The sequence below is a fragment of the Cnephaeus nilssonii genome (genome assembly GCF_951640355.1).
Source record: "Cnephaeus nilssonii genome assembly, chromosome: 4".
Classification (NCBI taxonomy): Eukaryota; Metazoa; Chordata; class Mammalia; order Chiroptera; family Vespertilionidae; genus Cnephaeus; species Cnephaeus nilssonii.
The window spans coordinates 67,257,231-67,275,130 of record NC_137075.1 but is presented as its reverse complement, the minus strand read 5'-3'; the positions used below and the strand labels follow the sequence as shown (position 1 = coordinate 67,275,130).

General features: G+C 42.3%; 1 protein-coding gene across 2 annotated transcripts in view; it reads right to left on the bottom strand.

Annotated features, from left to right (window-relative positions):
* The window catches only part of PIAS1 (protein inhibitor of activated STAT 1), a 128,492-nt gene extending 116,307 nt beyond the window's left edge, over positions 1-12,185 (bottom strand). Inside the window, exon 1 of one of the 2 annotated variants that reach the window (XM_079768443.1) lies at positions 12,072-12,185. In XM_079768443.1, the coding sequence (XP_079624569.1) occupies positions 12,072-12,083 (12 nt within the window). In that variant the 5' untranslated portion in view covers positions 12,084-12,185. Of the gene's footprint in view, positions 1-11,574; positions 11,617-12,071 lie in introns of those variants that run through there. The other variant, XM_079768442.1, reaches the window with a different exon arrangement.
* Between the last annotated feature and the right edge of the window lie 5,715 nt (positions 12,186-17,900).

Here is a 17,900-nt window from a genome sequence, read left to right as displayed (position 1 = left end):
TTTTTTTTAACTTGAGAGTGCATAGTGGTAAAGAACACAATGACTACCAATAAGTACAATTTGGTGCCACTAACTTATTAACTCATGCTAATGTGCCAGGCAGCTTTACTCCTCATTGCTTTCGCACCACCAGTACAAATGTCAATCTAGGGGCAACTGCTAATAATATCTTGGTATTATTATGAAAATTGTTTTTGAAAGACCCCTTAGGATAGTCTTGTGGATCAACAGGGGTCCACAAACCATATTTTGTTAACAGCTAGACTAGAGGAAAGAAATTCAGAAAACAGTAAGATAAGTCATAACTCAAAGGCTGATGGCCTAGAGGAGGGAATAAGGGGTAACTACAAGAAAAACAGGAAAAGAGAGTCCCTAGAAGGGACTGTAGAAGATCCTAGGGTTGGCAGGCAGATTTCAAAACTGAGGTTTCCTCGGGAGGCGCCACAGTACAGCTCTCGAGATAGGCCTGTAAATATCCCAGCCTTGTCCACATAGTGGCCCCAGGCAGCCGGCAGGCAACCTGTTCCTACAACCAGTCTATAAAGAGAACTAATTATAGGGGGGGAAAATGAGATTGTGGTTATCTTAAGCAATGATGTACCCAGCATATTTGACTCTGGAGCAGATACTTTTTTTTTTTTAACTGATTTAGATTTACAGACATTGAGAGTTCCCACATACCCCACACCCAATTTCCCCAATTAACATGAACCAATACTGATACATTATGAAAGTCTACTTTATTCCTATTTCCTTTTTTATTTTACTTTTTTCTGTTCTAAGATCCCATCCAAGATGTCACATTGCATTTAGTTGTCATGTCTCCTTAGGCTCCTCTAAACTGTGGCAGTTCTGATCATTTTAACATTCCTCTATATGACAATTCTTCTCAATAATAATTAAATAAAACAAATGGCCAGAAAAAAAAAGGCAGTCAGTAAGAACTTTCTTTTATTGAGCTTCATATATACAGTCATGTCAAGTAAAATTGGTATTCCATTAAAAAAAAGCAGCTAGTTCAGCCCAGCTGGCATGGCTCAGTGGTTCAGCGTCAACCTATGAACCAAGAGGTTATAGTTCCATTCCCGGTCACAGCACATGCTGGATTGCAGGCTCGATCCCCATCATGCAGGAGGCAGCCAATCAATGATTCTTTCTCATCAATGATGTTTCTATCTTTCTCTGCCTCTCCCTTCCTCTCTGAAATCAATAACTTTTTTTTTAAGCAACTAGTTCAGCATGCAACTCCTACAATTGCACAGCTTCTTTTCCTTGAGTTAACCATAAGATTTGGTATTTAGTAAAAGTGCTTTACACGTACTTTCCATTTCATCACAAAAAATATTTTCTCAAGTGTAATCAAGTATTGAGACATTATAAAATTAGTGTTATTGGTTCATTAAGAAATTAAAATGTAACTGGCATTTACATTTTAATTCCAAGTGCAAGGTGATATACTAAACTTGTACAGTTTGGTGCCACTACCTTAATTCCTGCTAAGACACCAGCAATTTTACCCACTGTTGAGATTGCAAATGTCAATACAGTAAATAATGCTTTATTATATTAGGAAAATAGTTCTGACCTAGAGGACTCCCAGAAAGAGTCTGGAGAACCACCAGGGGACCAGAAAATAGACTGTGAGAACCACTGTAATAGCTGATACATTACTTGTATGCTTAAAAAAAGATGTTTGCCCGACCAGCGTGGCTCAGTAGTTGAGCACCGACCCATGAACCAGGAGGTCACAGTTCAATTCCCTGCACAGGTTATGGGCTCGATCTCCCTCCCTCTCTGAAATCAATAAAAAAAAAATATTTTTTTTTAAAGAAGGTAATGTTTTAATAAATATTCCCTCAAACAAGTGTTTAAATAAATACACACATATACTTGGAGATACACTCAACATATAACGAATGATAGTATAATAAATACATCACAAGTAAATAACAAATAATTACCAAGTACCTATCATAAGGTAGGCCCTGAGCTAGGTGCCTTCTACATTAGCTTTCTTGGGTAACTTACAGAAGCCCATAGACCAGAATAATTATTTTAAAATGAAAAAATTATTCATCCTGAAATCTCCCAGATTTTTTTAAAAATTAGGCCTACATGACTACAAAAAAAGTCTTAAAATGCTCCAAAGCACAAGATAGCATGTTAAATTCTATTTTAAGCACTATGCCATGAAGCTAAAACAGGCAAGCTCACATTCAGAAACCCAAATACAAAATGAACTTATTTGGCTGTGTCCTGCCAGAAACCCCATAAAAAGCCTACATTCCATCTCTCCTCAACCCAAACAACCTTTACCTGTAACAGTTTTCATTCCTATTTTTAAGTAAAACTCCAGTATTAAGACTATAGAGGTTATATTAAATGCAGCAACTATTTTTTTAATTGTTATAACAAACCATCAAAACAAGTTAAGAATTTTTAGACGTACATTGGTAAGTTCAAGAAGTAAACCTCTATAAACATACACATGAAATATTTACACTGTTGTAAAGAGTAAGACCAGCTCTCTAGCTCGGCCATATGGCTCAATGGTTGAGCATCAGCCCATGAACCAAAAGGTCAGGGGTTCAATTCCTGGTCAGGGCACATGCCTGGATTGCAGGCTCGATACCCAATACGGAGTGTGCAGGAGGCAGCCGATTGATGTTTCTCTCTTTCCCTCTCCCGTCCCTTCTCTCTCTAAAAAATCAATAAAAACATATTTGAAAAGAAAAAGACCAGTGCTCTCTTTGACAGAACATAAAATTGGAATGGTACAGAGATTACCATGGCCCCTGCACAAGGATGACACACAAATTCATGAAGCATTCCATATATTCTTCATCCACTATCAATAATAAGTATATTTCTCATAAAAAAAAAAAAAGGAATAAGACCATCTCATTTGGGAGATGTCATGGAAAGATCTTCAGTATATGTTAGTAAGTGAAAAAAGCTATATATAGTATGATCCCATTTATGTTTTCAGGAAATGTTTATGTACAAGTACACTCATTTAATAAATACTGAGTTCCCTCTATACACTTAGTCTGTTATGGATCTAGACATATACACACAATAAGTTATAAATATTATACAGATATACATAATTAAATGCCCACAAAGAAAAATGAGTAGCTCAGATACAAAAGACTATATATTACACTAGGGGCCCAGCGCACGCATTTGTGCACCTTGAAAAGAACTGTGGGCCATGAGGCTGCAGTGGGCACAGGGGTGGGTCTCAGCCTATTCTCCATGCCCCCCCCCCCCCCGCCCAGCCACTACCACCTCGGCCACCAGTCCCATCTGCTGGCAGCCCTGCTCCCGCAGCTACCACTCCCACACGCCCCGCAGGAGCAGGGGGAGGTGGAGAAGCCCTCAGGGGCAATCGGGGCCGGCAGCCACTGCTCACACCCACTGATGGCACCAAGCAATCAGGACCAGCGCCAGCAGTGGGTGAGAGCAGTGGCGCTGGCAGTGGTGTGAGTGGTGGCTCTGGCACCGGCAGTGGGTGCGAGTGGGGCTGATGCCGGCAGCAGGTGCCAGCCCAGGCAGGACCGCAGCATGGGGGAGCAAAGAATTTTCAGTAACCACCAGAGGCTTGCCCTGATGACAGCGACCGGTGCCCTGCCTTGGTCTGGTGCCCCCACTCGCCTGCTCCACCATCCCCGCCACGCGCCATGTCCCACACACACCCCCTGGTGGTCAGCGCACGTCATAGCGACCAGTTGTTCAGTTGGTTCACCATTCGGTCTATTTGCATATTAACCTTTTATTATATAGGAGGATGTCTCTATTTATAAGAACTTTCTGAATTAGGTAAATCTACAGAGACAGAATGTAATAGCTGTCTGAAGGTGAGTTGAGTTGTGGGAAATAGGAGTGAAAGCTAAAGGGTGCAGGATTTATTTGGGGGTTAAGAAAAATATTCTAAAATTGATTGTGATGATGGTTGCACAACTTGTAAATATATTAAAAACCATTTGGGGGGGAGAGATCAACCAAAGGACTTGTATGTATGAATATAAGCATAACCAATGGACACAGACACCAGGGAGGTGAGGGCATGAGGGGGGGGTGGTGGTTCAGGGGGCAATGAGGAGATAAGGACACATATGTAATACCTTAATCAATAAAGAAAAAAAAAGTGATGCAACAAAAAAAGTCAATCAAAAGGGCCACATCCACTTGAAGTTACCCTCAAATAAACCCAGGAGCCTAGGGAAAAAAAACAAAAAAACATTTGGCCCTAGCCAGTTTGGCTCAGTGGATAGAGCGTCAGCCTATGGACCAAAGGGTCCTGGGTTCGACTGCAGTCAAGGGCACGTACCTCGGTTGCAGGCTCCTCTCGGGCTGGGCTCTGGTCAGGGCACGTGCAGAAGGCAACCAATCGTGTTTCTGTCACATCGATATCTCTCTGTCTTTCCCTCTCTCTTCCACTCTCTCTAAAAATGAAAAGATATCCTCGGGTAAGGATTGAAAAAACAAAACAAAAAAAACACCATTTGCCCGGTGAGTGTGGCTGAGTGATTGGGCATTGACCTATGAACCAGGAGGTCACAGTCTGATTCCAGGGTTGTGGGCTCGATCCCCAGTAAGGGGCGTGCAGGAAGCACCCGATCAATGATTCTTTCTCATCATTGATGTTTCTCTCTCTTTCTCATCCTTACTTTCTGAAATCAATAAAAACATACTTTTTTAAAATTAACGCTATTTACTGCTATATCACTGCAATGAGAAATATATTCATTTATTATTTATATAAGGTAAAGATATATAAATAAATCTAAAATAGTCTTTCATAAAGTATTGTGGATTTAATGTTATGCATGTTCATCTAAGAAGCAGGCATAAAAAAAGTGTGAAGATATATAACCCTATCTCAGAACTTTTACAATTTAGACTGACAAATAGACATGTGCATTGGCCCTCTCACTAACAAATATCTTGAATATAATTTGTTCATTTGACAAATATATCTTAAGCACCTACTGTGTCCACAGGAAAGGGGGTAACAGATGGGTGAGAATGGAACAGTATAGAAAACAGAATACTGTTCAACAAAAAGAAGCAAACTAACAGCTCTGGCTTTAAATTAAGGCCTTTGCTATACAGTGAGGGAGACAAAACATACAAAGTAGACTGGGGTCAGTCTATAGAAAATCTTTAATACCAAAATGAGAGCTAAAACTTTAATCCTGTTTTTGATGGAAAGCCACTGGAGTGACAGGATGAAAGGAGTGTTTTGGAAAAATTAACCTGGCAAGTGGGGAATTGAAAGCGGAGAATAGCAGAAAGGGTAAGAAAGAGATGAAGTTTTTAAAAATAAGAGCATTTGTTAACAGTCCTGTGTTAGTGATATTTCAAACTTACTAATTAATGTTCAAAGTGTTTTGTTTGCTTGACCTAAGGTTAAGAAGAAAAGGAAAAAAGGTGGTTTCTTAACTTTGATGAATTTTAGAAGTTCATAGCAAAGAATGAAGTTTATCAGAAAATTCTAAGGGGAGAAGGGATTTGGGGAGCTATCTTTTCATGTGATGTCATTGAAACCAAGAGTAGAGAGAAATAAAAAACAATGGGAGTTCCATAATTTTTAACATGGAAAGGGAAGTACAGTAACAAATATTTTGTAGCGAGAGTAGCAAAAAGTGCATGGCAATTAGTACTACTATAAAACTAACTAGAGGCCCAGTGCACAAAATTTGTGCACTGGAGGGGGTTCCCTCAGCCCCGCCTGCACCCTCTCGCAATCCAGGACCACCGGCTCTTAACTGCTCTCCTGCCTGCCTGATCGCCCCTAACCATTCTGCCTGCCTGCCTCATCACTTCTAACTGCTCGCATGCCTGCCTGATTGCTCCTAACTGCCTCTGCCTCGGCCCCTACCACCGCGGCTTCGTACGGAAGGACATCTGGAATGAAGTCCGAAAGGGGGTTCGGCTGTCTGGTCTAATTAGCATATTACGCTATTATTATAGACGAGAGGCCCGATGCATGAAATTCATGCAAGGGGCTCAGCCCTTGCAGACCCAGCTTTGTCTGGAAGATCGTTGGGCTGTCTGGTCTAATTAGCATATTATGCTTTTATTATTATAGAAAGTAAAGGAAAACTAAGCACTTTTACATTTATCACCTATTTTTTTAAAATCCTAATGATAAAATTTGTTACATAAATTTAGGTTTAGGTGGGGACCAAATTTGACATCAAATTTAGAGTATGTTCAATTTCACACCCTTAATTTCACCAACTGTTCCTTCTACAGTGCTGTATTTTTCAGATGTTGCACAAATAATCTTAATTCACGTATACATTTATTAATTGCTTTAACCCATAAAGGTCCCTTCGTAAAATAGAAAAATGTTTTCATTGCCTATAACCTTTCTCTAAAGTAGGTACCTCCTAGAAATAATGGTACCTACCAATCTAATACTGTAGCAACACTTCTCTGAGATTAAAAATGTGAGTAAGGCAAATTCTCATTTCTACTTTCTCTAGATTAATGTTCAGCAATGCTTTTTTAAATGCCACTTAAAAACAGATGAGCATCTAAAAACAAGGCACAAAATCTTGCAATATCTGATTATTGAGATATAATTTCCCAAAATCAAACATACTTGAAATAAGTTATACATACTATTTCATAATCCATTTCGTACTTTATTGAATGTTCTGATTCAGAAAAAATGTTTGCTTACATTTTATAAAATATCTGCCATCATTTAATAATCTTACTGATAGATTTATAGAAACAAAAATAAAGGTATAGACAATGAACAAGAAATTACTTATTTCACTCGCACTTCATCTACTCAAAATTCCATCTGCACTGCTCCCTAAAGCACCAAAAGGTCTGTCATATTAATATACTGAGTTAGAATAAAACATTTGCAAACTTTTATATCAGGCTATTTGTCAAGACATTGTTTAAAATAGCAAGAAAGTGGAAATAATTTAATTGTCCAAAGATAAGAGACTAGCTGAATAAAATAGAAAGATAGGCATGAAAACAGCAGATTAGAAAACAAGAGTAGTGTGTTATTATTTGTGATGAATATACAAACACATATGCTCACAGAGAGAAAAAATAACTGGATAACCCAGATGTTGACCATGATATTTCTAAGTGCTGGAATTACAGATGTTGTTTATTTTTCTGCCTACTTTTTTCACTATTCCCTGAAATTTTCCCAAGCAAAATGGTATTTCTAAGAATTAATATTTATGATTCCAATTAACAAACTCCAAAATCTTCCTTGCAAAAAAAAAACAAAAAAACAAAAACAAAATTGCATCCCAAAATACCCTGGGCAAAGAGCAAGAGGGAAAAGTATCAGCCACAACATAACTAGAATTCTTAGTAAGCAAGGCACCAGGACTAATATGGCACCTCTAAGGCAGTCTACAGTACATTTTGAAATCACAAGACCTAGGTTCAAGTTCCTGCCACTTTTATTTGTATGACCTTGGGCTAGTCACTTACCCTTTCTGGGCTCACTTTATCGATGAAAGAGAGATATTACCTGCCTTTCCTACCTCAAAGAACTGTTAGAAAGATCAAATGAGATAATGTGATACATTATGACCTGCAAAGCACTACATAAGATTATTCAAACATATATTATAAAAACCACAAGGTGCTTAATGCCAGAGCAGAATACTTCAAAAAACACTACAACCAATTATATGAAGTAATGAGCCAGTGGTTTTGTTTTGTTGATAAAGGCCACATCTCAAAAAAAAAAAAAAAAGCTACATCTCATCATAAACACACCAGTTTTTCAGGAACTTAAATATTTCTTCCCAGTTCCCACTACAATCATGAGCCTTTTTTTTTTTTTTTTTTTTTAATCCCTAGCTACCAGCAGAAAAGGGGTACGAATTACACTGAACTCAAAAGCCTCAGCAAGAACCATGGAGCAGCATGTTGATGGAGTTCACTAGGAGAAACCCAAGGTTAATCAGCTATGGACTCACCACTAAACACCACAGCAATCAACAGGGATTACAAGAGACTCTTTGAAGAGAAATACAATACAATCACCCAGGAGGAAACGGTGGAAGAAAAGACAGTATTTCAAAAACAATTATATTAAATACTTAAAAACTAAAGTGTTCTATAAATTGTTCTTAAGTAATGTTCATAAAAATGGTGACCTAAAACAAAAGCCATCTAAATGTGGCTCTTGACAAAAGCAAGTTATGGAGATTCAAATCAAATACATGAATAAATTGTCAGATTTACTTGCTCCTATCTGAAATAAAAGCAGGCAAATTACACCACAAAATATCAAAATTAAGTGGCTATCTCTTGAAAATGAAGAGGCAAAATATGACAACAGAATTTACTGTCATGCTTATAATACTTTTTAAAATATGGTTTTAAATGTATGGTTTGTCTTCCCATTGAATTCCACCATTTACTCCACTAAAATGATAATGAATTTCTTCCTTACCACTATTCCTATGAGCTAAAATGGCAATATAACTTGACATGAATTTTCATGCAAAAAACATTTGTAATTTTTTTTAAAAGTACTTTAAGAAGGGATACATGAAGCTGTAAGATTAACTTCCAATATCAGCTAGCCATCACACCCTCCTGCTTTTATGTTCTTAAAGATAATAAAATGCTCACTCTCTACATTCTCACAAAAGTCATTTATGGGTATTCCCCTTAAACCTTTCACAAATGTGCAGAGAACTCTTTTTGATATGCAGGACTCACAATCCAATTTTTATTTGCAGTATCTGTAAGTGTTGCCGCTTGCACCAGATCTACAGGGGATACAGATCTATCCATTTTTAACATCTGATCTTTGCAGATTTGTTATAAATCTAAAAGGACTCATAAAAATGGGCCACGAAGAAAATAATTATTAAATACAAATCCAGAGCAAAATGAAATGTGGGCTATAAATTAAGATTAAAAAGTTACTTCATTTACTCAAAGCTTCACAGATGGAAATCCATTGGAAGTACTGTATTTCACATAAAACTTTGAAAAATCTGGGTTTTTCTTAATTCTTACTCTAACTTTTCCTACCTTATTAGAAGTAAATACTATTTACCTCCAAAAATCAGAAAAAGCAATTTCCAAAAGGAGTATCACTGCACAAAACATTATATAAATAAACGCATTCTAAAATAACTATGATAGGCGTTCCTAAGGTCATCTCCCCCCGCCCCTGCAAAAATAAGAATAGCAAATATAACCACAATCATGTATTAAGAAGATTAATACAGCTATCACAGCAAAGCAATTAATCACAGCTCCTCAAAGTATTGGGCACACGCAATGACAGACCAGTATGTCAAAAACAGTTATAACTTGAAAAAAAAAATTGTACAAGAGGACCATAAAAGTAGAAAACAACTCCTCTGAAAAAATCTCAAGTAGATTTTGGAGAGAGCAAGAAAATGAGATCAATTTTAGAAAAATGTTTTCCCCCCCAAGTGTTTTTGCGTTTATCTGATACAGGCTCGTTTTTTGTAAAGAGAAACTTCACCTAACAAGACTCACACTAGGGATCTGATCTATCTATCCCCAAAGGCACTTTCTTAAAATGAGAAAGAACAAAGGAGGAAATCTCCCAGCATGTGCTTTCCATACCAGTTTCTTTGGACAGCATCAAGAGTGACAATATAGCAGCACAAGCTTTTCAGCTTGCCTCTGTGGTCCATGTACAACAGAACTGATTAGCTACATTCAAAAGGGCTTCTAACAGAACAAGTACTAGAAAGCAAAGATCACATAGTGACTATATTTTAAGAGTAAAACTATAGAAAACATGAACTAAAAGTTTTGTACTCTTTAGTTCAAGAGTTAATTACCTCCAAATCTTCAAATTCCTGAGGCATTTTCATTTTCAGTCAAATAGTTTCAAACTGGGGAAAAACGAAACTAACCCTTATAGACCTGCTGTCTCTTCATGTGCCATTTAGAAGCATACTTCAAAAGAACTGCCACTCAAAGGCAGTGCCTGAATATACAAATTTGGGAATGTTAACATTGCAAAATTATTGGGGAAAACCATCTTTCAATCTTTCAGCGGAGCTTTCTGCAGAAAAACTCTCCAGAGGCTAACCTAGCATTTGGCTGTTCTGGAAGTTGTGGTTTCATGATAACGCAGGGGGAAAAAATTATTTTAATGATCTTTATTACTTATAAAGAGAAGACCCTCCCCCCCAAAAAAAAGATTTACAACTGTACATCCCAATCTCCACTGGCAGAGATGTCAGCTCTCTGGGTCAGGAGAGAACCAGCTGCTTGGTCCGCAGAGAGGGGGATGGATATCGCGCTCGGAGCCTCGACCGAACACGCGTTAGTTAAAAACTGCTCGCTGCCAAACCAAAATGATTCAAGCGGAGCCCCATTTGTCACAATCCAATCGTAAGGGTTCCACCCCCCTCCCCCAACGGCTGGTGTGGTGGTCTCTTTGCTTGGGTAGAGAAGCCATCATCAGGTGAGGAAGGCTGGGGTGGAAGAAAAAGCGGGGGGGGGGGCAAGAGGGCCCCCTTTCCTCCCATTTCGCGAGGCGTGAGAGTCCTCGGTACAGTTGGGAGGAACGGAGGGGCGTTCTATTTATCGGGGGTTGAAGTACGACAAGGGGAGAATTTCGTGCAAATCAACATGGCCAGCAAGATGTCCCTACAAACAAAAGGCAACAGGGGGATATAAACACGAACCATTCACCTCCGTCAGCTCTAGCATCGCCATCATGGTGCGTGCAGAGATCCCCCCCCCCCCCAAAGGCTCCTCGCACCCTCCACACCCGCCGAAGGAAGAGAAGGAAAGGGGGAGAGAGAGGTGCTCCCCACCACCGCTTCCCAATAGGAGGCTTCTCCCCCTCCGGCTGCCCAGCATCAGAAGAGTAACGTCCCGCCCCGGCAGACGCCCCCGCGGCCCCTCGGCCGAATCCCGACGCCGAGCCGGGGTTTTACTAAACTTTACGGGAGCTGCTCCCCGCACCCCCACCCCCTGCCCCAGACCGCGCCGCCCGCGAGCAGGGCGCCCGGCAGCCTCCTGACAGGCCGGCGGCCGGGGAGAGCCGAGTGGGGCGGGGGCGGCAGGGAGCCGCGGAGGGGCGGGGCGGCCGGAGCCAAGTTCCCGGGGGTCTGAGGAGAGCGCCTGACAGGAGCCCGGACGGCAAAGAAGGAAGAGGAAGCGGCCGCGGGGAGCTCTTCCAGTCCCCCTGCGCGGACACCCTGCCCCAGCCCCCGCACCCCCGGGAGGGCGGGGAGGCTGACCGGACCGGGAGAAGACCCAGCCTCGGGGGGTAGCCGCCGCCCGCACCTCCGACTCCCGATCTCTTCCCCCGCCACCCCCGCCAGGGGCGCCCACAACAATAACACGCCGGCGACGACCCGTCAGCGCCCCCGAGGCACCCGGGGCCCGCGGCCCGCCGCTGCCGGGCCCCCTCCGCTGGGGCCGGGCACGCCTCTCCTCCCCACAACTCCAGACCCCGGCGGAGGCCGGCCCGAGCGGCCCCCCAGGGTCAGACCCATCCCCCCGGACAGCAGCGGCGCCGTCTCCGCAGCCCAATATTAGAAGTGAATTCGAGCTGCGCTTTACCTTTAGTTCCGCACTGTCCGCCATCTTGCGTCTGTCAGCGCAAGCGCACTGAACCTCGCCGGGGGCCGGGGCTAAACCCGCCCTCCCAGCCAGCCTGGCCCCGCCCCGGCCCGGCCCCACTCGCCCCTCCACCTCCCCCGCCCGCCCCCGGCCCCCGCCCCGCTCCGGGAGCTCGGAGCCCCGCCCCGAGCACGCACAGCTACGAAAGGGCCACGTACCATTTAAATAATGGCGCCAAGCGGGGAGGTTTGACAGTTACTCCCCCGCCGGCCTCCCCGCCCCGGCCGCCCCCCGGCCAGCGCCTCCAGGGACCGACCACCGCTAGAGGGCTGCTGGCCTGGGCCCGCCCCTCCGAGGCCTGCGGAACCCTCTGCAAAGCTTCCACAGCTACAGTCCCAGGAAACAATCGTGCCCTCCTCCCCTAATCTGCACCTGCTACCTGCGAGGGTACCCGTGGGCTTAAAAATAACAATCCCTTCCGTTTAGACATCACTCACTTGATGGAACATTTCCAGGTTTATTAGCTCAGATCCTCCTCTTGACAACCCAGTGAGGTAGGCGGAGAGGAGATTACAGTTCCCATGGTATATGCGTATGTATTCAAAAATGAAGCTCAGAGAGGAAGTGTCTAGCCAGTGGTTCCCAAGGTGCGGGACACGCCCCACGGGGGGGGGGGCAATTTGATTTTAAGGGGGGCAATTCGAGAATGAGTTAACAGTGAATTTTTTACATTTTTTTTTACCAACTTCTTAGTGATTTCTTCCGCAGTATTTCAACTATCCTTTTGTTCTTTTATTTTTCTCTTTCATGGATGCCATATGTCTTTAGAAGCTTCTTTAGACCAAGTTAATGGCCTTTAAGGCTTCCTCCACGTGAATAAGCATTCACTTTTTGAATAGTAAAAATTATATGTCGGGGGAGAGGGAAAAAGGGCATCAGGATTTTAGTGCTGCTTAGGTGAGGAGGCATGGCCAAAAAAAGGCTGGGAACCACTGGTCTAGCCCAAACAAGCACTTAAGAGGGGTGGATGGGTTAAGACTAAATTCTGAAGACATTCACTAACTACTACTTTGTTTCATCAGGAATTACTTATCTGTGCAGGCCCCATTTCTCAGGGTTCTGTATACATTGGGAAATTACAACAAAGTCCCTGCCCAACTGTAGGTTTCTAACGGGGGGGGGGGGGGGGGGGGGGGCGGGGGAGCAGGCGAGTGAACCAATAAAGATACTACAACTGGTGATCAGTCCCAGAAAAGAGCAAATGGGCCAGTGAGAGAAAAAGGGGGCCATGTATTTCATCCTGGGAGGGCTTTCTCCACTAAATTAACATTTAAGTAGACGATAAAAGAATTATTTCACACCTTTTCCTCTTCTAAATGCCCCTATACCACCTCCCCAGCCTCTACTTTTTGCTTCTCAACTTTGCCTCATACCTCATGCAAAAAAAAACAAAACAAGACTCCCTTCTCGCTATCAAAACTACTCATATACCATAGAAATTTGAGGTTACTATGAACTGCCCTATTTCTCTGCTATTTTCACTGCGTAAATTCTCGAAAGGTTTTTCAAGCTCTCTCTACAGTGCTTGTTCCCACTTCCTCACTTCACATTCACTCCTGGGCCCCCTCTGATCCAGTTTTGACTTCCCTCATCAAGATCACTTATGGAGATTACTGAGGATCTCCATGTTTCCAAAGCCAATTGCCAATTCTCAATTCTTATCTAATTGACCCCGAAGCAGAACTACAAACAAGCTTCCTTTTAAAACGCTTTTGCCCCTGAACTTCCCTCAATGTCTCACTGTTGGGATTTTCCTATTCCCTCACTGGGTGTGTTATAGAATAGTAAGAAGCTAGGGAAATTCCAGGACAAGTGAGATAAGGAAACTGAGATAGATGGTTTAAACAGCAATGTGCAGCCACCTAGTAAATCCTGTATCTTCCCTTAACCAAGGGCACATGAATAAATGGTTTGCACTTATCTCCTACCAGAGAGTAAATAGATTAAAATCACCTTACTCAGGCAGGCAGGTAACAGAAATCCAATCAAGTGCCATTTGCCAACCATACCCAAGGACAGACAAATTAAGAAAATAAATCTCATTATGGTACATCAGCATAAAGCTAACCCTAACCTTAACCCCCTCCCCACCATGCACATATCCCCTCACCTTTAAGGGACCCCATGAGACTTGCAACCAGGGAAGCAATGGGCAGTGGCAGCTTATCCTGGGCTAACCCCCTGAACCTGGCTCCAAGGCCCCATTTTCCCCCTTTTCTCTGACTTCCCAGTGAGCCAACACAGCCCAGCCTAGGCTATCCTGCTGCTGCTTCTATGTCCTTCCTAGTTTCACTGCCCTAAGTATGTTTTTGCTGCAGTCAATAAATTCTTGCTTGCTTTTCTACACCTGGTCTCTTGATGGAAATCTTGCCCTCAAGAAGACAAAAACCGAGGTCTCCTCTGTGTCCTGGTAACACCTCAACTGGCTCACTCCTCACTCTGAGTGTATCTTCAATAAATCCCACTTTGCTTTACTTTCATTTTCATTGACCTTAAAATTTTTTCTACATCCATGAGAATCAAGATCCCAGCCAGTAACCTGAATCGTTAACAGGTCTTCTGTTCAAAATCCCTGATTTCTCTCCTTTGACTCAATCTTTAAATGTTGCTGTGTTCCAAGGCTCAGTCCTCACTTTCTTCTTTTCTCTGTTTTACTCTCAGGTGATGTCATCCAAACTCCTTGACATTTAAGTCTCTAAACTGATGCTTTTCACATTTCTGTCCAGCATAGACATCTTCACCAAAATCCAGGTTCACAAATCCAATTAGCTGCTTAATCTCTCTACTTTATGACTCACCGTCATCTCATACTCTAGTCAAAGAGAGCCTTGAGCCAGGCCGGCGTGGCTCAATGGTGGAGCATTGACCTTACGAATTAGGAAATCATGGTTCGATTCCTGGTCAGGGCAAATGCTCGGGGTTTCGGGCTCGATCCCCAGTGGGGGCCTGCAGGAGGCAGCCAATCAATGGGTTCTCTCTCATCATTGATGTTTCTATCCCTTTCTCCCTCTCCTTTTCTCTCTGAAATCAATAAAAAATATCTTAGAGAGAAAGCCTTGATTTTACCCCCAGTCCTGCTCCTTTCCCAGTGTTCTCAGTGGACGGCACCATCATCCATCCAGTTGTTCAAATCAAAAATCTGGAAATCACCGTTGGTTCCTTTCTTTCATTCACCTCCCACATCCAATCCATCAACCAGTCCAGTTGAGTCAGCCTCTAAAACATACACCAAGCCTGCCCCATTTCACTGGATCTCCACTACCTTCGGGCTACTCAACTGATAACTTCTGTGGCCTTAGGCACTTTTGTTTTCTAGAAACTGTGGTATAACAAAAAAATTATCCACTTTGTTCCTGGTTCCCAGCACAGAGCTCCTAACACCTTTGGAATTTCCTAATAGGATTGTCTTTCTTATTCATGGCTTCTTTCCAACACACCTGAGTATAATGCTAATGAGATGATTCAGGGTGGGGCTTCCTGATGGGAGCTGTCACTGGGAAGACCAAACGTGATGAGAGGGAGGTTAGTGAATATATGGAAGTACTGGAAGGCAGGGTGCCGGGAGAGAGAATGGAAGCTCTGCACCTCCTTTCCCCAAACCTTGCCCTCCGCATCTCTTCCATTCGGCTGTTCCAGAGTTGTTTCCTTTATGTAAACTGGTAAACATTAAGTGAAGTGTTTTTCCTGAATTCCAGTGAATTATCAAACCTGAGGAGGGGGGTTTAGGAATCCTCAAATTTGGTCAGTCAGAAGTACCACTGGCCCATGGGATTGGTGACTGGTATCTGAGGTAGGGGCAGTCTTGTGGGACTGAGCCCGTAACCTGTGGGGTCTGAGCTTACTCCTGAAGTTAGTGCCAATTTGAATTCTTGGTATGCCCAGTTGGTCCAGGAGAAGTGGTGTGAAAAGACACCACATATTTGGTGTCAGAAAGAAACTCAGAGGCCCCTGCTTCCTTAAAAAAAAATTAAAGATTATGTATTTTACAACTGCATTGGTATAAAAGACTAATGCAATCCAAATATACTTGTTTTTTCTTCTAATTTTTAAAGATTTAAAACATTTTTGTGGGACCCTAAAACTACTGTGCTCCCCACCCAACACATAAAAATTAACTTAAAGTGAATAATAGACCTAAATAGTAGTTAAAACTATAAAACTCGTAGAAGAAAACTCAGGATTTGGATTACACCTAGTTTTTAAATATTTAATTTTTATTTATTGATTTTTATTTTTATTTTTTAATATATTTTATTGATTTTTTTACAGAGAGGAAAGGAGAGGGATAGAGAGTTAGAAACATCGATGAGAGAGAGACATCGATCAGCTGCCTCCTGCACACCTCCCACTGGGGATGTGCCCGCAACCAAGGTACATGGCCCTCGACCGGAATCGAACCTGGGGACCCTTCAGTCCACAGGCCGACGCTCTATCCACTGAGCCAAACCGGTTTCGGTTATTTGTTAATTTTTAGAGAGAGAGAGGAAAAAGAGAGAGAAACATCATTTGTTGTCCCACCCATTTCTGCATTCATTGGTTAATTCTTTTATATGCCCTGACTAGGGATCAAACCCGAAACCTTGACATATCAGCACGATGCTCTAGCCAACTGAGTTACCTAGCCATGGCATAGCCATAGCTTTTTTAGATATGCAGCACATGTACATTGTTGGTAGGAATGGTATAGCCACTTTGGAAAATAGTTTTTGAGTTCCTTTGAAAAAAATATGTACTTACCACACAACCAACAACTGCATCCTTGAGCATTTATCCCAGAGAAATGAACACTTATTTTTCTTTCAGGAAGTTGTACAAGAATGTCCATAGCAGCTTTATAACTTCCCAAACTGGAAACCTATCCAAATCTCCTTTAATGGGTACATGGCTAAACTATGACATCTATACCATGGAAAACCACTGAGCAGTTTTGAAAACAAAGAACCAAACTATTGATACACACAACTTGGATAAGCCTCTTGGAAGTTATGCTGAGTGAAAAAAGAAAAGATCCCAAAAGGATGTTTATTACCATAATTCCATTATGCAACATTAATGAAATAACATACTTATAGAAGTAAAAAACACATTAGTGGTTGCCAGGGAGTTAGGGGTGGAGGGAAGAGAGAATGAATGGTTCTTATCAATGTCGACTACGTGGTTTTAATATTGTACTATAGTTCCATATGATGTTAACTTTAAGGGCGCCTATGGGAACAATGCATGTGACTTCCCTATATATTTCTTTGCAATCTCTTATGAATCTACAATTCAAATAAAAGTACATATTCTATATAATAAAGATGTAATATGCAAATGGTCGTTACACCATGAAGCAGAACGACCGACCATGTAATGACTGGATCACGGATCAGCAGGAGGGTGGGCAGCGAGCTACAAATGGGCAGCGGAGAGCTACAGGATGGGGCGTGGCAGCAAGCTAGGAGGGGTGTTGCGGGGAGGGGAAGGGAGGCAAGAGGGAGGAGGAAGGGAGGCAAACTACAGGAGGGCGGGGCAGCGGGCAGAGAGCTAAAGAGGGCGGGGCAGCGAGCTACTGGCGCACGGATTCGTGAATATATATACGTCTGAAGAGTGCATGTGTATAAGATGCAATTTATCAAAGTTTGTGGAAAGCGGGACATAGCAAAATATCACAGTAAGCCGCTCCAAACCCCCAACCTCCACAGAAACACTGAGATAAACAACCTGAACTGTCAAACCAACTTTGTCCAAACTTTAGAAAAAGTCAAAGATTTACAGCAACCAAGCGAATCTTTAAAATGGTACGAAAACTTAAAAAGAAAAATAAATAGTAAGAAAACTTAATGACATTTTTACTTGCCCCTGCCCTACTTTCTATCTTGAAGACAGCAGAACACCTTCCCAAGGTAGACACCTGGTCCCTGGCAATCCTAGTGTTTGTTCTAATGCGTCTGGGGCTAGTTGAAGGACTAATTCCAGGCATTCGTCTGTTTTTCCTAACCTAAACCCACAACAAAAAAGTGGGCATTGCTTGAAAACATGGTAAGATGAACAACCAACCTCCAAATGCCTGAGACCAAAGATTACAGTGGGTACATATGATAGAGCATCTAAAGCCTTGGAGTAAATCTGGGGAGAGAAATTCACTGGGAAATTAGGGCCTTCAAATTCAAAAAATGTTCATGAACACAGGGCCATTTAGAAAACCACCACGTGCCTGAGACAAAATACATGCTCGGAAAGACCTGAGAAGATCCTAAGATTCCACCACTGGCTGGTATACATAC